This window comes from Syngnathus leptorhynchus, chromosome 16, assembly GCF_054491065.1.
Source record: "Syngnathus leptorhynchus isolate UIUO chromosome 16, UIUO_Slep, whole genome shotgun sequence".
Taxonomy (NCBI): Eukaryota; Metazoa; Chordata; class Actinopteri; order Syngnathiformes; family Syngnathidae; genus Syngnathus; species Syngnathus leptorhynchus.
This window is the reverse complement of record NC_141210.1, coordinates 20859-42300: the sequence shown is the minus strand read 5'-3', so window position 1 is coordinate 42300 and position 21442 is coordinate 20859. Positions and strand designations below refer to the sequence as shown.

Sequence of the window (21442 nt, the reverse complement as noted above, 5' to 3'; positions counted from 1 at the left end):
ACAATGCTGATCTCTTGGATTGATTCATTTCTATTTTGGGACGGAAGAAAATAAACTGAAAGTATTTGGTGTTGTCGAATGTTCTGCCAGCAGATGGCAGAGGCGAGCAGTACTGCGAGCAGGACTTCGCGAGTGAGAGGCCTACCGGCAGGCAGACGGCCGATTAAGCAATTAACCGGCCACTTCCTGCGATCCAGAAACGGTGGAGGGGAATTAAGAGTCTGTTCGAGTGGACGGGACAAACCCCAACTGTGCCCTGGTCCAGTTTGAAGAAACAGTGCAGGTCCGACCTCCACCAAGACGACAAAGTCCTCACTCGTGTACGTGCTACACTGGGCGCAACAGCAACATAATGGAGCTCAGCAATTTCTGCTAGGTAATGGTGATAGAAATGAAGAAAAATCCTGTCAACCTAAAGCGAGGCTCTTAAGAGACCCGGAAAATGATTGAAAAGAAAAAACACAATGCATCTCCTTGAAATAACACTGGCATTGTCTTCTAGTGGGCCAGACTCAACCATGACCCACTGCAAAGTCAACTTCAGCCTGCCTGGTCACAACAAGCACACCACCATCACGGTCACCTAACTGGGATACAAAAAGTAGGTGTTAGCCCTTTGTAAAAATACATCATGATCACCATACGATTTGCTCTGAGGTATCATGCGTAAATCCAATTTTGCCTGCCTTTTGGTAATTCTACTTGTACTATTATACATTTGTGGCTTCAATCTGAAAGTGAAGAAAATAGTTCATGCTTTTCATTGCATGTTTTTGCACTTGAAAATTCCTCCGTGTCGTAAAGTTAAGCCAATTGTGAAGGACAATCAAATGTTCTGCCTGTAATTAATATCTTTGTTGTTGCAAATGTTAAAAAGAAGTTCATCAACTCAGTCAGTGATCTGATATTATTATGCAAAATATTGGAATCGGCATAAGCCCGGGCCTTAGTTAAAGCCGGTCTTGATTTAATCAGACCAATTAAAAAAGAAAAAACAGACAGTTTTCAGATGTATTGTTATGCTTTTTTTTATTTTTTGAATTTTTTTTATTAGTCCTGGAAAACATGTAAGGCATATGGTAACATTACACACTGAAGCGTTACAAGCTGTAGCGGCCCACTCTGAGCCTACCCGGAGTCGAGCACAGAAAGAAGCAGCATCGATTCAAAAAGGGTTTTTAAAAAAAAAAAAAAAAAAATCATATTTAAAAACAACAACAAAAGTGGTTTTGAAAGGCGTCGTGTTTTTTTTTTTAGGGGTGCGGTGCATACAAAGTTACACAAGACGCGCACAAACGGTCAGGTTTGAGGAAAGCCCGTGTTTCAATGGGGAGCGTTTAGATGCGAGGACGAGGGCCGGCGCATTCCTAGACTTAGGTGGCTGCCCGTGCCGTGCCGTGCCGTGCCGTGCCGTGCCGTGCCGGAGGCTTCGCTTGGCAACTTGACACTTGACTTATTCTTTCTCACACCACATGAACACTAAACTAAGCTGTATATACACAACACTGTTACGTTTTTTTTGGAACTAAACATGCATCCTAGTACTGTACATTATCAGCCAATAACGTCAATTGAGGCCAGGCCGCCTCACCGTGGCTGGCTGGCTGGCTGGCTGGCTGGCTGGCAGGAGGGAATAGAATGGAAAGGATACGTGGAATTTGGGAACATTTCCACAGACGGGACGGGACGGGACAGATTGTGCTGTAAATCGAGCTAAAACTGTTGGAAGGACCTGAGAAACCACATGAAAAGAAAAGCGGTATCTGTGCCAGAAGCCCCCCAAAAAAAGACAAGGAATGCCATTGGACGCTTGTTGTCTCAGTGCATTTTTTTCTCCTCTTTCGTCGCCACACGTGAAATCCAATCCAGAACCGCAACGTTGGCTCGGAAACTTTCCTCCCGTTGCATAAGTGTCTGGAAACGCCGCGAAAGCATTTGAAGATGTCGCAGGAAGTGGCGAGCGGATCCACTTAACAAGCCGTTTACCTCGGCGCTGTACCACATCCAGTGCTTAGGTCCCAGCGGGCTGAGTGTTAGCATTCCTAGTGCCAGCCACATATTCCGCTGCCTGGACACTTCTGATGCTCGTGCTAGCATCGTGGCTAAGATTTGAATCCAGTGCGGTTTTTATGGCTATTTTTTGAATATTTTATTTATCTATTTGTTTGTTTGAAAAATGAATGAATGTTTTCAAATATCTATTTAGGTACGATTTCATAATTTGGAATGGTGATATTTGAGTTGTTGCGACTTTCTGCCTCTGGCTTGTTTTTTGATGACCGCGCAAGCGTTGGAATACAATAGCTACAAATAGCTTAAGTGTTTGTCACTATAGCGGTATTTTGCCAATGGCGTTTTTTTTCCCCCCAGTCTCAGTACTCTGTTTAGAAAACCACTGCGCTAATGTATTCTACTAAACTGGGGCTATATGAATGATGGCATTTAAGTGGCCTCAGATTTTTGAGCACATCAATTGAGACGTGACAGTAGGTAGTTTCTCGTTTTCAACATCTGACTCGCCGCCACACAAGCTGATGCAATGAAGAAAGCGGGAAAGTAACTCCTACATCACGTATGCTTGGCATCGAAGTGTAAAAATGAACGGCGTCCGGCTCCTTTTCACTGCGACGTGATTGTAAACACCTGGACGGACGGGGTCACGGCGGACCAAATACGGGAGCTGGTAGAGCACAGTGAAAAGGATCTTTCTGTCAAGTTAGTTAAGGGACGACGCATTGAGGTAAACTGTGTGCAAGGAAGGAGGAGGAGGACGAGGAGGCACAGTGCGGGCCCACAAGCTCGAGCGACAAACCGACAATCAAAAGCTGGAGGGGAACAAACTAAATAACAACAACCCTATCTCGGTGCACATATTTGGGATATTTGTCAGACGCTCTGTAAATTTTGATGAGCATGAGAACGCATCCAAAACCACACTTAACGTCATCATGTGTATATATATATATTTTTTTTTTTTCTATGCGCTGTAAATAATCAAAGCATCGACAAGCGGAATATACATTGTCATTTGGCACACGTGGTTCGGACACAAAAGACAGCTTGATAATAAAAGGCTCCCCACGGTGGGGAGTGCTTTTTGTTGTCGTTGGTTTTTAGCGGGAGCGTCGGTTTCATCACACATGGCACTTGGAACAGAAGCACCATGCACAGGTTCACAAAGGTCGCCCAACAGATTAGAACAAAACACACACACACACACACACACAAAAAACAATCATCATAATCACAAGCAGAGGTGGACAGAATGCAAGGGTCCACACTCTGCTCGCACTCCAGCCCTCTGGGGGGCGCCACACGCAATCTGCCGAGTGGATGGGGCTGGGGTGCGAGCACCTTGCTTGTAAGTGCATTAGGATTAGCAAACAGTGCAAAACATACAAAACACCACTTTGTCCTCGTGGTTTGGGCCTTGAATGAGGGGAGCGGGGCGGGGTTAAGGATATCGGTCGGCTCGGCGGTTAGGTCAGGGAAAAGGATGACCCGAGGACAAATGCCACACACTATGGCACACAGCACATGAGGGAGACCACTCATGCTTAACACGACTTTTTTTTTGTTTTTGTTTTTTAAATACATTTATAAACAAATTCACCAGTTGCCATCTAGGGGCGCCCACACAGACAGACAGGCAGGCAGGCAGGCAGGCAGGCAGGAAGGAAGGAAGGAAGGAAGGAAGGAAGGCAGGCAGAAGGACGGCAGGAGTTAAAACTGAAAAATACAACTGCCAGTTTTAGCCGGGAAAAGGCACAACAACCATAACAACAACAAAAAAAGGAGCTTGAAAGCAAGCAGGAATGGGCAAAATAATTCTTTGGATTGCGTAGAATTGTTTAATCGCGTCGAAGTAGTAATCGAGTCAAACTTACGTCAACTATGGCAATTTAAGTCCTCTCAGTCAATACGACCCGATACTGGCATGGAAATGGTAGTTCAGAAAAAAAAATCCCCCGGTATTTCGAAGAGCAAAAAAATCGATTGATTGATTTTTAACATTCAAGGGGAATGTATTAAAAAGCCCTCGTTGAGGCCTTCTACAACACATTTAGTTTGACAGGATACATTGTTTTCCCCACAATTTGGTGAGATATGCGAACCTCCTAAACTGCTATTTAGTAATAAGATCAAGATTCCAAACTTGTTACTGAGTGACTTAGATTGTGATTCGATTTTGATAGCCCCAAAACATACATTTGAACCTGGATAGCGTTTTTGTCAAATTTGATGGCTTTTTCAGTACGTTCAAGATTTAAGCGAAGCGCAAATGGAATGTTCTTATTATTAATGTGACGGTGAGCTCGAAGTCCCCGAACGACCACTAGGCGGCAGCATGCCCTGAATTTAGCTACAACTTGCTCCGAGAAAAATTGTCAATACTAGCTAGGCTTTATCGTAGAATTCTTTTTTTGAAATACTTGAATTGGAAGAGAGGCATAGGGTACATTGTTGCCACGCATGGGGGGGGGGGGGGGGGGGGGGGATTTGTGGGGAAGGATAGTGGCATCTCTTGACAAGCCCGTCCCGGCGCCTGTTGCTATGCCGACCACGGAGAAGGAACGGGAAGAAGAGGGGAATAGAGGCTTGTACTGGCACACGCCCGCCCGCCCGCCCTTTTGCTTGGGTTGGGGTGACAGGCAGGACTTGCTGAAAAGGAGCGAGAGGGAGGCTTTGGCATGACAGTGCTTCTTTCAGCCTGTGGTCGTCAGCAGTTGGGGGGGGAGCGGGAGAGAGCGAGAGACCCCTCTTCTTCCCACTGCCCAATTCATCTTATACACAGAGAGGCTCTTTATGAGGGACTATTATTAACTGTGGAGCGCTTTCAAATTAGCCGTGGATACTTGTTGATGCCGTCTTGAGCGTCAGCCAATCAGAGAGCTCGCTGACTCATCCGAGCGACATAAGTGGAGGGAGGAAGGGTGTGTGGGTGCGGTCAGTTCGTCTTGCTCGTCTTTGTGCCTGCTGTGGGCGAGCGAGGTTGATGACAGGGGGGCAGGTAACAACAATTTAGCACACTGGTGGCCACGGTGGGGGGAGGATGGGTGCAGAAAAAAAAATCTGTCGGATTTTTATGGCCAAGCAGGAATAAAAGAGATGTTGATGGGAATGAGATTGGTTTCATCTCCCCACCCTCCTCCCACCACAAACGAATCAATCTCCACCCCCCTTTCACTTCTCCTCCTTCTTGACCTCCTCCTTCTTCTCCTCCTCTTCCTTCTTGGCCTCCTCTTTCTTCTTCTCCTCCTTCTTGCCATCATCCTTCTTCTTGTCATCTTTCTTCTTGTCCTCCTTCTTCTTGTCCTCCTTCTTCTTGTCTGCCGCCACCGCCTCCTCCTTCTCCTCCTCCTCGGGCATGGGCTCCGTGATGAGGACCACCTTGCCGATGTTGTTCCTCTCTTGCATCTTTCGCATGGCGTCGCCCACCTGCAGAGAGAAAGGAAGAGGGTGTTTTTTTTTTTTTTTTTTTTTATAACCATGGCATTGGCTATCACGCTGATACTATGTCACGCTTGAGATTCATAAGCCAACAGGAGAGAGGTCAAAGTTGCGCTCTTATCGTGCGCGATGCCACTCGTTGCGCACGGACACCGCCTGTACCCGCCTCCGCCCGTCTCTTGGCGCTTCCTCTCGTCACCGGTGGCGCGAGGACCACCTATCGACCGGCGCCACGGCAACGGGGGCCATCTCCTAGCAACCTAAAGCTCTAATGACTTCCACACACCATGGGAAATGGAGGGAGGGAGGGAGGGAATGGAGAACTACCGGCGGTGCGCAAAGAACAATCCTTCTTCTCGGGATGCGACCGAAGCGCCTTTCCAAATATTAGCTAAGCTATCAAAACAGAGCATTAGTATCAGACGTTGGGGTGCACCAAATGCGTTGCCGTTTGGACTCTTGGAAAGTAACTGATAAGAGGCTTTGATTCAAGGCGTTGTCTCGTGAAGAACTTCACCTCGCTTTTTTTCTCCCCCTCTCATCCTCATCCCTGTCTCTTGCATCTGGGACTCCGCCCTAAGCCTGACGCGTGCGCGCAGACGACAGAATGTCACCATGGCAACAAGTGAGGCGGGAGGAGAAGCAGGGAATAGGAGGAAAGAGGGAGGGAGGGAGGGAGGGAGGGAGGAGTCCAAAAAAAAAAAACCTGGACTCTGTGATAGATGGAGCGGCATGGCAGAGAAATGGCCGAGGAGAAGAATAAATGGATGAACAGTGAGAGCGTGTGGAGGATCTGAATGTTGACCAACTGTCACAGGCCTGTTTTGTCACGCATTGCTAATCTGCTTTTTGGCAGGCAGGCAGGCAGGCCACCGTCTGGCCCACCCGGTCTGAGGCATTGGCCTTTTTGTGGACCTCTCCCAACCACCATTTGATGGACCCCTGCTAGCGAGCTACTCTTAACTGTACCGGAGAACTTTGCGGAGACGTGAATCGCACTCGGCCGGCCGGCCGGCCGGCGGACATTCACTTCACCTGCTCCAAGTGCCAGGTGGAGTCGACGCGGGGCTTGATCTTGCCCTGCTTGTAGAGGTCCAGGACGGTGTGGAGCGCCTGGCCGATCAGCTCCGTCTCACCGTCCAGGTAGCCCAGGTGGAAGCCGCACACAGACTTGTTGCTCTGGATCAGGTTGAGCGTGTGGATGGAGAACTGGTGGTACCAATTCTTGGCCACGGCCAGCAAGTTCTTCTTCTGGCCCGCCAGCATGTTAGCGGCACCTGGAGAAGAAACGTTTGCTTGCGTCACAAATTCCTCCAAGTTTGGAGTACACAGAACGTGCTCCTTTGTTTGCTTCTGCATAGTTCCGATAAGACGGAAAACAGAGGGTCCAGGGTGAATGGGTGAGGGTGGGAGGCCCGCATGCAAAGATTCTTCTGCTCCGTGGAGAAGCTCGAGCCCTGTTCTCCGTGCGTGCCGTCCTCGCCTCCCCGCTCGCCCACCCCCGCAGGCATGGCCATAGAGGCTCTTTTGTGTTGGTCCAAAAGCAATCACCTTGCTTGCTTGCAAATGAAAGTATGGTGACATTTTGCCCAACTATTTTGCATTGGCTTTACTGACCATAGGTGATAAGTTTGCCCATTGGTTTAAGCAGGTTGTAGGCCTTGTGGGTGTCTGATCCTCCAAGAGGATCCAATACGATGTCCAGTCCTGTGCGGGAGACAAAATAAAGCACTTCTTACAGTACGTAGGTCAAAATTGGAGTGTGACCGGCCGGCGTGCCCTATTTCAAGGGAATAGTACGCTTTGCCCCGATTGGAGCCGGAATTTCTCACCTTTGGGACTGATCTTGCGCACCTCCTCCACATAGTCCTTGGTACGGTAGTCGATGGGATGCGTGACGCCGGCCTGAGCGATGGCCTCGTGCTTGCTGGCCGACGCCGTGCCGAACACGGTGACGTCCTTGACCGTTTTGCACAGCTGTGTGGCGGCCGTGCCCACGCCGCCTTGCCAGCAGAAAGGCGCCAGTTAGCGTAGCGGTCAAGACGGCATTCAAACAGGCTCACTTCAAGCAGACAAGCAATACCGTGCGTTATAATTGTTGAGCCTTTCCTGTATTACTACTGACTGAGAATATCTGTCCTTTACCAGCCAAGCAGCATATGACATTTAAAACTAATAGGATCAACGCCATTAGGGTTATTCATTGTTTTGAACAAGCTAGCCCCATTTTGTTTTGTGCTCGCAGGTATGCAAAGATCCTATTGGGACACAATCACATTAGCCGCCCTGACAAGGCACACAATGAGACGGCCTAATGATGCATGACTTGCTTTTGTTTTGGGCCTCATTCAAGGAATCCAGCGTGTCTGCCTGTTTTTCTGCCGCAAAAACAACATGTGGCCCATTTGAAGAGGATAGCTGCGTTTCGTTTGAAAGCCGCGTTTGCTTGCCCAGAAGTAATAGGTTACCGCTAAGCGCGAGCCGGACTGAAAAGGACTTGAAGTGAAAGGCATCCATCCGTAAAGGTCATTTGTGCCCGACCCCGTTGAGCTTGGCTCATCTTAGTATCTGATGCCACGAAGCCTTTGAAAGAGCAGGCAGTTTTGACAGTGTTGAAAGGGAATACTGGATATCACCGTCTTATTGCAAATGATACTTTTGGGGGGGGGGGGGGGGCTGTTCTCCTAACGGAACTTACCTAGCATCTTATTGGAAATGAGACTCTTTTGGGAGGGCTAATGGAACTTACCTAGCGTGCATGAATTGCGCTCTAAACATACGTTTCACCATGATATCGTGGCATTACCACCACAGAGGCGGGAGAGAAAAAGTGGCGTACAAGAGCGGCACAATGGATCTGCTCTCGTTCTCTGTGGTGCAAGCAACCAAAAAGAAAAAAGTGTTGCCAGGGAAACGCGTGTCAAATGAGCGTGCCAAAGGAGACATTTTCTTTCATGTGTAGCCGCAAATGTTGTTAGTTGACAAATGACTGTCGGTATACAGTACGTGGCCATTGTTTGGATGAACTATGAAGGGCAATTTAACCCACACAAAGAATGATCAAAGTCATCATTTTTGAGTCATTTCGGAATTTAGGATCAATAACGTCTGATACAAGTACTGTACGGTGGAGCGTTACAAAGAATTCCTCCTATCTTAACCGCTGCCGTCAGTCGTGCGTAAACACAGTCGCTCCACGTTGGCGCGAAACAAAACGTGACCTTCCGCGCAGACTTTAAATCAGCACCGGGTCGACAGCTGCACAAAACAAGTGCATGTCGAGCCATCAGATAACTTTGTACAGCGTAAACAAGCTTCCAGACAGCGGAAGACCCAGAAGGTACCTGTCCGCTGTGCCCCCCCCGCCCCCTTTTCCCTCCCAGCCCATCACGAGACCCGCCCGGGACGCTTGCCAGGGGCCTCCTCGTGCACTTTTAACTGCCTCGGTGCACACATCACAGAGCTTCATTCGGGCGAGCATGGAACGTAACGTAAGGTTTGAGTAAGTCCACCTGCGTTTTTCTCCAACCAACCAACCAACCAACCAACCAACCAACCAACCAACCAACCAACCAACCAACCAACCAACCAACCAACCAACCAACCAACCAACCAACCAACCAACCAACCAACCAACCTACCTACCTACCTACCTAGCTAACCAACCAACCAACCAACCAACCAACCAACCAACCTACCTAGCTAGCTAGCTACCCCCAAGCCTAAATCAAACAAGCCAAAGACTCAAAATGTCCCCCTAACTCAAGCTGAGAGCCACCGCTAAGTGTGAGAAGACAGCCTAAGCGAATTCCTGCCGCTAATCGCATTGGTTCTCTTCAAATCAAATTGAAACGTTTACATTTGTTGTCCACGCATTGAGTGTGTTTTCCCCTTAGTCACAGCAGACTTTTTTGTCCCTCCAGCAGTCTGACAAAAACACAGAGGAATCCACCAGGACACGACAGGACAGCGTTGTTATAGTCGCAGCCCGACAACAGTCCACGTCTCTATCAAATTCTTGGCGCATTTATAGCAAGACAACATGCAGGTGACACCTCGGCATCCTCCTGATTAAAAAGCACAATGCCTTCATTTATATTCCCATATTTGACGATAGATGACATGACTTTTAAACGAGAAATGACAAGTTTGAAAAATACCTTGATCCAGAAATGTAGCGTACACATTTGCGCATCTTAAAGTTTATTCGCTATATCGACGCCTCACTGAAAATGTTTGCGAGCTGAGCCGTGACAGACGACTTTGGCCGTGTCACTTCCTCTGCATCTATTTCCATTTTTACTTGAGGAACTTACACAAGCAGCCATTTGCTGGCTGCAGCCCACGAAAGAATGCAAAAAGCAAAAAAAGGAAACATCTCTCAACCAGCGACACGGGCCGTGCGACAACTTCGACAAAGCCTTTTATTTCTTCTCGTGCACTTCGGATGGCACCGCGATGAGAGCTTGTTTGTCAACGTGCACTCTTTGCACTGCTATTACTCTGCATTATGTAACCTTGGTATTTTTGTGGGCTGCGCCGGCAAAGCTTGGAGAGCAAATGAGCCATCCTCCTTTCCTCTCCCTCGCTCTTTCTCTCCCTCGCTCTCTCAAAATTGTCGCCAGGCAGGCAGGCAGGCAGCATGTGGAAAGAGCCAGTTTGAGTGTGCGAAGGCGGCCGGCCCGTAGATTTCCCGAGGAAGGAAGGAATGTCACGCCAGTAATTCATACTATCTTGTTTGTAAAACAGCGTGACTATTTATGGAGGGAACGTGCCTGCCGGCCTGCCTAAAGAAACACACCTGGAAATCTCTTTCTAATGCGACGGCTACGCGTCCAAATGACAGAAAGGGTCGGGAACTCCGACCATGTCATCGGGAAATGTTGGTAACGCCACCAACCGGTGGCCTGGCATGCATACTGTGACTTTTCAATTCACTGAAAAAGCCGTGACAGTTGAAATGACTAAAAGACACTCGCAGAGACACCTGCAGAATGAGGCGGGGCGCTCGGTGCACGAATGAGAGCGCCAGCATGACAGGAGCGGTAGTTCAGAGGTCGCCCTGGTTTCCCGATAAGCCGGCGGCCACGCCAGACTTCACCCCCAATGACTCCCCGCTTTGCTTGCCGGTCACAGCGAATTAGACCAACGTTGCGGAAAGTCGCACCGAGGCTTTTTACCGAAGCCCTCGGGTGCCTTGTCCACGTGAGCCACGTTGTTATCTGCTAAAGAACGGATGACAAATACGCGTAGCGTACAATAGATAAATGGTTGAAAATCAGTTGATTTATCACCAAAAGCCAATGTGTCATTCTTCATTGCCATCAGCCAACCAAAAGATAATGCGTCTCAGGCTTGCACACGATTTAAACATCCAAACAAAGACTCTGATTCATATGGCTTTCTTAAACTATAAAAGGAACGGAAAGGCTACAAAAACCAGTGTTGAATGACAAAAAAACGTTCATTGTACTTGATCATGACGCGGGGAGATACTTTTTATTTCGACATCTCAACTCTTCTTAGCTCATCAGCGCGCGCCATTCCTCACAGATGACAAACAATAGGTCTGTGAGGACTGTCTGATCACATGTGCTGCTGCACCATTTGTGTTCAATTCATTGCTTCAAGGCTCACAGCAGCAGCAGCAGCACCACCAGCACCACCAGCAGCAGCTTAACACTGTCATTTGTGTGTGTGTTTTCTTCGAGTGTTTCTTTTACTGTAGTACGACACTAAGGCCGACTACCGGAGACTTTCCCTGTGTGTTTTACACACTTGGCCGACAAAGCTGATTCCGAGTATCATCCGCTGGAGCGCCGCGCGCATTGTAGCAGCTGCAAGGAAGTCTGCCGACGCGGCGACTGGTGCCGGAACTAGAAAGCTTTACAGGCGGTGTAGATTCATTACATGTGCGAGTGTTGGTCTATGAGCAAAAAAAGTGGTGTAACGTCATCATTGGACTGTGTGCGGGAATGCGTAGTGTGGGTGGGTGTGGCTGGCGCTGTAGCGGATGCCAGGCCAAAGGGTTCGCAAACGCCGAGCTCCGGTTCAGGGAGAGGTCAGAGAGGAAAGGACGGTCACGGCGGACGGCTCTCGCAAATGTCAGCGGACCCGACCGCACCCAAATTCCCTCCCGGGGCTGACACAAGAGGGTTAGTGAGCATACGTTACGCCAACGACGGATATGGCGAAGGTCGTGCCGGGGGGAGCGGAGTGGAGGAGGATGCAGATGTGCGCGACTGCAGGGAAGAAAGGCACGGCGGGAGGAAATACAACAAGCTATTGTTTGGAAGGCGGCGGCGGCGGCGGCACTAGGGCCACGAGAGAGGCAGCTGAGGACTGTTTACACGAGATGCTTTGTCGGGTCATGTGACCAGGACAGGCTTAGACCCTTTTCCTTTTTAAAGAGCAACAGGTTGTACAAAGAACTTAGGCATCCCTTCTACTGAGCTGCTCCAAACACAGTATTTTCGCCACAACCTTTGGAATTACAATCATAAACGAAAACCACGCTGGTGCTGCAAATATTTAGAGAGGTAGTCTTTCTGACTTGGTTCATAGTAAGCTAGCATTTGCAGTTGCAGATAGTGGCCGTAGCCATCCACTTAGCAAGTAGCTGCTACGTTTCTTGTCTGCGTTGTTAGCATGCTTTAGATTACAGCGTGATGCAGAAAGTAATCAAACCAGAACCTTTGTGTTACGTCTTGGAGTGAAGTCTCCACAAAAGCTAAATCACAGCTTTTTTGTGTGTGTGTGTGTGGAATGGTTATGGAACATCTCGCAGATCAGTCGCTCCGATCATAAATCTCAATGTCGGGATGGGCGGGGGTTCACTTTTGGGACCTCAATGATGCATTGTGAGTCTGCGTGTGTCACCACCATTTCATTATTTTGCATCCTGCCACCACCTAAGTTGATAGGGCAGGCAGGAATGCAGAGTCGCACAGACATGCCGTCGCTGTTTATTTGGCAGCTTTCACTTCCAGGCAGTCAGCGGATGGCGCTAAACAAGTAGCCCTCATCGCGCTAACAGATGATACCAAATGAAATGTTGCTTCATGAACATAATATTTTTGCCCAATAATTATTGCCCACACGGACGCATGGATTCATTCAATAAATGATCAGAAAACTAGGTAGGGTGTAATTCTCTCAGTGATAGATCCCCCCCCCCCCCCAAAAAAAGGCCTCCCTCCTCCCTCCCTGCAGCCTGTCACCACCGATACCGTTAATCTTTCTAATCAGAGAACATCAGGAACAGTTTTTGACAGGTTCAGCTGGTGAGCCCTCCCACTGCCTCGCAGCCGGAGGCACCGTGTGAGCCCACTGCTCTGTGGATCCCACACGCTGCCATAAGTGCAAGACTAGTAGCGCGCTTTGAGACGACAAAAAATCAAAACATTGCCTTCTAAAAAGAATGTGATTTTGAGAAGAACAAAGATAATAGTCCTAACAGTTCAAACAAAACATTGCCAAATAAAAAACATCAATTTGTTTGCTATGCTAGCTATGTATCGCTAGTGCTGCTATTTTGTTGAAGCTGGTTTCAAAGGTGAGGCGGGGCATTAGTGAAGTGATGCTACGTTCAAATCTCGTTAGCAGTATTAACACTCCCTTCAATTGCGAAATTGAGATTCCACCGGCTGATGTACTATTTGTCACAAAAGTTGGCGGCCCGCCGCCTCGAGAAACGATCCCGTCGCCCAATGTCCCTGCGTGGGAAAAGCACATTTCCACACGATTGTCGTCAAACCCCTCTAATGGCCGTATGGCTTTCCCAGGGACGCGAGCGAGCCGTCGGCCGCATGCCAAGATTTGGCCTCGGCTCGTCTCCCGGGAAAGCACGCCGCATTGCTTTCCACTTTAAAGTGGATACACCTGGGCAGCAGCCACGCAGCTCGGATTTCATTCCCCGGCTCGCGTTTCATTCCACGTACGCCCACATGTTGTCCCTAAAGCTTCTGGATCATGTTCTTGCTACGGCTCCCCGAGCACAGTCAGAGGAAAATTCTACAGACGGGCTAAGTAATGTCTTTTCCTGCTCTCCAGCTTCCCTGTGCAAAATTGAATGTTCTCATTGGGCTTGCTGCTTTCCGCCCCAAAACAGGTGTGAGCACTTCCGCTAGCCCCAAAGCAGCTTTCTCCCAGCCTTAAAGCTCCACCAGGGGGGATCCTAATGGAACGCATGGAATTTGGTGGATTCAAATATTTGCCTCAACCAGGTGCTGATGTGGAAATCCCACGGCTTGACTCAATGGAGGCACAGTAGAATTAACTGTTTGGCTAGTTTGCTGCCAAAAACTGGCCTCCATAGAAAACCAAACCTAGCCTCATCAAAACAAAAACAAAAAAGGGTTAGAGCAATGCGATATTTTGGGAAAATCAATAAAATGAGAAAGTATTATTGATGATGTACAAATATTGTCACAAGACTACTACCACATGCCGGCAGGGCTCCTAAATGTCAACGTATTTAGTCGCGGTTGGCTTTCAGAACTTGATTCGGAAACGCTTCGTCTCAGCCTCGGGCTTCGCTGTTCCGCTTTTTTCTTGTTTGTATCTTTGAGGAAAAAAAACGACAACTTTTTTTTTGCTATTTTCCTGCTAAGCTCATCAAAATGGCTAGAAGATGGCAAAAGTCAATGACAGCGTTGTGAATGTTCCGGATTTGTAACCGGAGTCCGTCGACGTTGCATCTTTTGCGTACCTGCAGCCGAGTGGACGAGGACGCTCTGGTTGGGCCGCAGGTGACCAAAGTCAAACAGCATCATGTAAGCGGTGATGTAGTTGACCGGTACGGCGGCGGCCTCCTCGAAGCTCATCCCCTCCGGCATGAGGAAGGTGTGGTCGGCCGCCACCACCACCACCTCCTGCCACAGGCCGAAGCGATTCAGCACCATCACCTTGTCGCCCACCTGGGAAACCATGACAGGTACGTGAACAGTTTGGAGCAAAAGTATCCGCTTGAGTTTTAACCAGGCCCGCCTACCCGCAATTCGTCCCCTCGGCTTTCCGTTCCTATTTATTTTTTTGCCCGGGTTCACTCGCAATCACATCAGTGCGATTGGCAGGGCAGCTGCCAAGCGTTAGCGTCGGCCGCTGACATGCCAGCGTGTTTTGACTATCAAGAACATACTTTATGGACGCGGCGTGGAGGTGACGCGCTCTTTATTGATTCAGTTGGAAGCAGTGTGACTAAGATTGACAGGGAGCCACGGTTCTCTTTTCGACTTGAAAAAGCAAAGATGGCTCTTAGCACATTTGGTTGTTTCGAACAGCCTTTTTGACAGGGTCTGGATCCTGTCCCCTGTGGGTGTTGTTGTTTTGGGGTTTTTTCCTTCCAAAAATCAGCTGCCTAGCCTTGAAGGCCTTGCTCGGCGCAAAGAATGAAAAACAAAGACTGCTCTTGATTGTTGTTTTGCGGCGAGAGGAAGAAAACAAGGGAAAGAAAGAAAACAAAGTCGCACCGAATGGTGACACGTCCAGCAGAATAGTCAGGGAGTTTTTGAGGACTGAACTCGGGTACGACAACATGTGACCAAATGGAAGTCAAAGCAATTGAATTTGGCCCATGCTGAGAGTGGCAAGTTCATAGAGCATTTGGGTTTTAGTTGTCGTCAAAGCAGGATTCTTCAGTGAGTGCAGTGCGCATGCAGCCTTTGCTGTAAACCACCACGTCGCGCCGCCACGACAACGTCCGATCAGGAAGGTCCGCCCGCTCGAGGGGACGCAGGAAACACAGACAACTGCGGTTTTCTGGCCTTCTTCCTGTTTTCGTCCTCATTTTATAAAAGACTCTCACTTTTTTTCTTCCCTTCTTTCTCTTTCACTTCCCGAGCCCAGAACAACTTTCGAGAGTTTTCCTTCCCCCTTCAGGTCCCTCCTCCCGCCTTTGGATTTCTTCATCCCGTTCTCCGAGACTTTGCCGTCCTGATCAAGCACACAGGACCACAGGACAACAACCCCCCCTGCAGCGCCTGGCCCCTTCTAAGGGAGCCATGCGCCTTTCAGTCTATGGGCTTCAATAAGAGATAGCTCTCCTCGTTCTTCCTTCTCCTTACAAATAACGCTTTTTCCTTTCTTTGTTTGCCATTCTGACTCCAGAGGGGGGGCTCAAACGCGTGCCGCTTCACTTAGTAGAACAATGTTAGACAGCAGTCGTTGTGGTGACGGCATTTACGGGAGAGCGACATGACTCACGCGGCCATTTCAGCACTTCTTCTTCCGTACTCAGGTACAGCATGTGAGGAGCACTCAAAAGTGAGACAGCCGTGTGACACTTACTTGCAACACACATTTCTGGGCATCACTGTCGAGGTCAAAAAAGTTTGCCGCATACGCATTCATCAAATGGTGATTCAATTTAAGGTGGTACACAGGTCAGCGGCTTTGTTGGCTGATGTGCTCAGCAGAAAAGCATAGGAGCAAGCGTTTAAGTTTGTTTTGCAGGGTTTTTCTGCACTTTTTTAATGGAACAAATTTTTGGGGTCAAACCAGAGTACGAGGCTGATTTTTTATTTATTTATTTATTTATTTATTTATTACTTTTCCCACAGGGCACGCTGAGATATTGTCTAGATTTTTCACCAGGGCGCATGTGCTTGAAATCATGAGTGAATGTTGTTGCAGTGCTGCATCCTAAGATGTGCTGTAGTATACACAATTAGGTGCCACGCCCTGTTTGCATGCAGCCGCCACGAGCAACGCCGCGCCACGCCACGCCGCTCCTTTGCTTTTGCCTGATTTGATTATGCAGATATAACAGCGTTATACTTCAGTTATTTTCAGCTTATGCAAAGTAAATACGACTGGACAAAGATGAGCGGGGTTATTGGAAGTGACAAGGGGGAGGAAGATGGAGAGGTCTTTGTCGAAAAGAATGGGGATTTTAGATAAAAGGGAGGGCTGGAGGAAATACCAGAATGACAATGCGAGCCAGGGGTAATTGAGAACATATGGGTCAGATTCGACCGAAACTCGCAAAGGGCTCGCTCGGCGTGTGGAAGGAAAATAAAAGGAGAATAAAAAGTGCTGATGCGCTGCGTCACGAGAGTTTCGATGTGATTTGTGATCCCCCTTCCGCCTCTCTCCTTGCTTACTCATTGTCACACTCTTCCAAAAAAAAAAGGCTCCTTCTTAGCTCATTCTGGATGCCTTGTCTCGAAATTCTAATCATTGGGACCGTTTTTATTTCGAGGTGCTGCTGCACTCAGTGAAATACATAAAGACAAACAAACAAAGAGCCAAGAGAGAATGCTGCTGCATTCATCACCTTCTCTAAAGTAAAGAGGAATTTCATTTTCAACTCCTTCTTATACATCAATGTGAGTGGCCCTTTGAGCATTTTGTTTTTCTTTAGCAGGCAACCAGCCCACACCGGACTCTTCCACATAACCTCAGCATGAGGCTGCACGCCAGTCACTAATTATTAAGCTGTATTTCCATCAAATAGAGTCTAGTGGGTTCACTTTGGAAGAGTCGGTTCCAAAGCGGGATAGCGATATCGTGTGCCCAACGCAGTGAAGGCATCGAGGGAAAAAAATCCTCTAAGTGAAAAATCTTCTGCAGTGTCTTTTTTTTATTTTATTTTTTTTAAATGTATTTGTTAGTCGTTCACTTCCTGGAAGTTGGGAGTCCGTTTATTACATGTGTGTGGCTGTTGCTTTCTGTTACGCTTTCACAACATGTTTTCAATTGCATCTTGCCTCAAATTCTCGCTGTCAGAAAGTCTAACATGTGGTTAGCGTTGTGAAAGTTCCTATGGGGACCCAAAATCAAAGCCAGTACTCGCCACAAACTCAAAGAAACAAAAACCAAAAGCCGCTCAGACCAGACTGAGTTTGGCTTTTTTTGTTTTTTGCCCCCTCCTCGGGTGGTCAGCAACATTTGCTTCGCCAAAGTGCCAAAAGATCTCATAGATCTCGTTCCATTAGCTAGATTGCCTTTTAATTCTAGAAGCAAGGGCGTAGGCGATGACAAGCCGTGGTGTTTGCGTGTTGACCTTTAAATCCAATCTACATGACTGACAATGTGGAAAGAGCACACACTCAAAAGGTTGCGAGTCCTACCGCGGCGTCCGGCTGACCCGTCACCAATTGTAATACAATTAGTCACCTGTGTCGCCCCCATCCATCATATTCACCCACCATGCCCAATTAAAACGTCATCCGGGGGTTAGACATTTGTGTTATGTTATGTAAAAAAAAAAAACAGATGACAAAACGAGTGAGTCACTGACAGCTTAAAGGTGGCCTGTTGACGTTTTGCTTTATCTGGCCAAAACTGATGATGACAATGATGAGCGTAGGACTTCTCATGATTCGTGTCTTTTTACAGTGTGAGTAACACCTGTTGCCGTTGCAAATGCATGTCATCTTCCCAAAATAAGAATCAAATAAATATGACTCAAATGTGGTCAACAACTCAAACAAAAGTTAAAGTCACAGAGCTGTTGGACTTTAACATGCGTCTGCTACTTTTAAGGCCCAAACTCACAATAACATCAATCTACAAGGTGACCAACAAATTGCTCTTAACCTGGAGCTAACAGAACCACTTTCTGTTCTTTTTTTTTTTTACAGGCCTCTTATCGAGGTTGATCACGCACAATGATAAGATGTTTAATAGACCGCAAATGGTAATACATTCAAATTAGCATTGGCTTAGAAATACAAAATGGCAGAAGATGCACAGTAAAGTCCAGTACAGTTCAGTACAGTACAGTGTCTTATTAGCATCGGACGGCCACATGGGTTAACCACGCCCCAGTTGTTCTTCATCAGCCAGCTCTCAGGCTCTCAAAATAATCAGGCCAATGTTCTGTGATGGCTCAACACAAACGATACCCCCCCCCCCCCCCATTCAAAAAGAGAAAGAAGGCAGTTGTACAACATGGATGCAAGTCAATGTCAAACGCTGCCTTCTTCTATGTATGTGGGGGAAACACGTGTTTGGCAAATTTTGTTGGAATAATGAGGTGTTGGTGAATACAGGGCGGGTGAGGTTGGGTTCTGCTCTGCTGCACCTTGCCAGTCTCGGTGCTCAAGCTCTTCGAACAAAAGGCGTCGACAATAACGCGAGCTCCTCCACGGCTGTCAAGTCACACTGAACCATGGCACCCCGTCTCCAGCGTTTACAAAATAAAACGCTGTCTCGACTTCTTTAAGCCCATTGGACGTCAAACGCCGACTAACGTGTGCTTTAAAGCTACCGCGTGTTGCAACACGTCAAAGTGCGCCTAAAATCGCTACTCTTTGGCCTAAAATTCGTCGTTTGTCATTTGATTTGCTTGACACATGTCACTATTTTGAAGGGAGCACGACTTAACTTCCGTTTATGTACCGGAAATCTATTGTTAACTTGACCTGGCTTTATTCCACGCCTTGGCGCACCTCGTCAAAACGCAATACAATTAAAATAATTGAAAAAAAAATACTATGTAGATAACACAAATTCAACTTCAACAAATACGTGTTAATTTAATCTATGCATTTGGAAACTACACTACTTTATCGAGCTTGTGTCGCGTTCCTTGGAAGTTGTGCGAAAGCAAAGTGACACGGATCGTGACAGTTCTGTGGCGCGGGGTGGGAGGCCCATTACCCCCATTGCCCCCATTGCCCCCAGTCCATTGTTGGCAAATTGGAACCGTAATTTGGAGTAGCGATTTGAATACCAGGCCAATTTCACAACTCTAACTCACCGAAGCGTCAGTTTTGCACCATGTCAAACAACAAGTGTCTCTCTTAATGCACGATGTGCACTTAACGCACCATAAATGTATGTATTCTGAGAACATAAATGTTGTTTTTTTGTTTGTTTTTTTGACTTGGATTTTGCCGACAACGTTGCACGGAGTCAATGCATTATTTACTCAAATTATGATCATGTCCTGCACCGAGAGGCCGGACACGCCCATGAAAAAATCTACAGCATGGATTGTCACGCTGCATTTCATCCACTTGCACGATCAATTGAAGTGTATTTGTAAAGTGCTTACTTTTCTGTCCGTCACCTCCTCCCCGACAGCTTCCACCACTCCGGAGCACTCCATGCCCGGGCTTACAGGCGGGGACGGCAGCCGGTCGTAAAGCCCTTGACGCGCCATCAGGTCGGCGAAGTTGAGCCCGCACGCCTTGACTCGCACCTGGACCTCGGCCGCCTTGAGGGACGGCTTGCCCTTCTTGACTTGCAGCTTGACTTTGTCGTAGCCCCCATAGCCGGTGAGTACCAGGGCGCGATAGGTGAACGCCTCTTCTTCGGGGACCTGTTCGGCGGTCGCCGGGAGAGCTGCGTCCGCTGCAGCCGACGGCGCGTCGGTCGTTGGCTCCGACTCAGTCTTGGGCTCCTCGGTGGCCTTGGAGTCCTGCTTCTGGTCTACTGCATTCTGCTGCTGCTGCTGCACAGGTGCGTCTTCTCCGGACATGGTTGCAAAGAAGCTTCGAAAAAGTAGAACACAGTGACTTGATTTCTTATTTGTTCTATAAAAGAGATGCCTGGACGTGAAGTGGTCTTGCAAAATAAGATAGGTAGGGTCGCATAAAGTCTTTTTTTTTTTTTTTTCAGCGGTCACTTGGGGGGCGGGGGGAAATCGACACAGTGTGCTGACCGGTGGAGAGGGAGACTCGAGTGGTGGCTGTCAACGTCGGGCTCAAGCAGTGAGAGTGAGTGGGACGAGATGGAGGCAGACTGGAAAACACGGAAAGCTGATGAAATTTGCGGATTCCTGCGTGCATGATTGGGTGGATTTGGGTTTGCGATGGGTAGGGCTTGAACGTCAGTCTGCAAAGCATTGTAACAGGCTCGTGGCTTGCAAAAAAAAAAAAAAAGCCAGTTAAGGACACATTCTGTTGAGATGCCGCATTTCTTATTTAATAATCAACATATTGTAAAAAAGAATTACTGAACATAGTCATTGTTTTTGTTAGGGTAGAATTAGCAACTAGCTTAAAGACCCCAAAAAAGCGTTTAGTTTTTCAATGCATCGATCGTGTATGAAAATAATTGTTCACAACGTCTAATGACTTTGGTTTATGTTAGCTGTATTTTTTGTGTGTCAAATGTATGACATTTTCACTCCACTGGGACTTGAATACAATACAAGGCTACATGTTCGTTGTTGAAATTCACCTTTGCAAGGGCCATAATTGGACAATGGCGAATGGATGGAGCAACATCCATTTTTGTTTCTGTGCAACACTTTTGATTGGCTTGTAACATAAAGAACATTTTGTGATCAAATTCTGAAGTCCTTTTCCTTCTTGCTTTCCAGAGGCGAGGCAGAGACACCTTGTGGCGACAAAGTGCCACTCAAAGTGTCAAGCATATCATAGTGCTTTGTCTTAAGAAAAAGAGGAGCGAATCACGGTGACCGTCCTGATCTTGTCTTGTTAGGGGATTTTGTAAACGTTAACTGAAGCTCCCACTGCTGCTGCTGATGCTCTTATTGGCATTTTCTGGCAGTCTGGAACATTGAAGGTACTATGCTGCCTCCCACTGCTCAAACGTGGTACTACGGCAGACATTTTAAAAAATCGTTTACGTCGCCAATCTGTTGAAATACATTGACCAAGCTGTCATAATTTGGTGAATGATATATTTATGATTCACGAATCTACACGCCTGTGCAGCTGTGACTCTCACTGATGTGCGCTGTCAACGCAGTTCAATTATGGCCACAAGAGGGCAGTGTGGCTCTTCAAAAAGGATGGCAAACTTGCACAGCACGTGGTAGTTCTACTTTCCTAGGCTCATTCATCGATCGCTCGAAAGCAATTATGTAGCTCCTACGCTAACTAAAGGCAAGACGAGCTATAAAGACACACAAAGCAGTCATCCCGAACCGCTCTGTTTAACGACCCACTTCATAAAACATACGCCACGTTTTATGGCTCCTTTACTGACAAGTATTCAACATACATAATGTGCGCATATTTCTGGGAGGGCTGTAAAGGGGGATCCGTCTTATAGATTTTGTTTCATTTTCTCA

At 47.7% G+C, this 21442-nt stretch overlaps 1 protein-coding gene and 1 long non-coding RNA gene across 6 annotated transcripts in view; one reads left to right on the top strand and one right to left on the bottom strand.

Moving 5' to 3' along the window:
* LOC147043684 (uncharacterized) overlaps positions 1–21442 on the top strand; it is a 22127-nt gene extending 685 nt beyond the window's left edge. Inside the window, exons 2-7 of one of the 5 annotated variants that reach the window (XR_015068411.1) lie at positions 91–132; positions 198–376; positions 503–601; positions 14168–14386; positions 19483–19860; positions 20020–21442. This is a non-coding gene — a long non-coding RNA (uncharacterized LOC147043684). Of the gene's footprint in view, positions 1–90; positions 377–502; positions 602–9374; positions 9500–14167; positions 14387–19482; positions 19861–20019 lie in introns of all 5 variants that reach the window. The other 4 variants (XR_015068408.1, XR_015068410.1, XR_015068407.1 and 1 more) reach the window with 4 other exon arrangements.
* On the bottom strand, positions 1013–20119 carry vat1 (vesicle amine transport 1). The gene is made up of 6 exons (XM_085932896.1): positions 19454–20119; positions 14162–14369; positions 7284–7454; positions 7069–7158; positions 6487–6728; positions 1013–5439 (listed from the first exon to the last, which is right to left on the bottom strand). The coding sequence occupies exons 1-6, from the start codon at positions 19877–19879 to the stop codon at positions 5185–5187; spliced, it is 1392 nt and encodes a 463-aa protein (XP_085789022.1). The 5' UTR covers positions 19880–20119; the 3' UTR covers positions 1013–5184.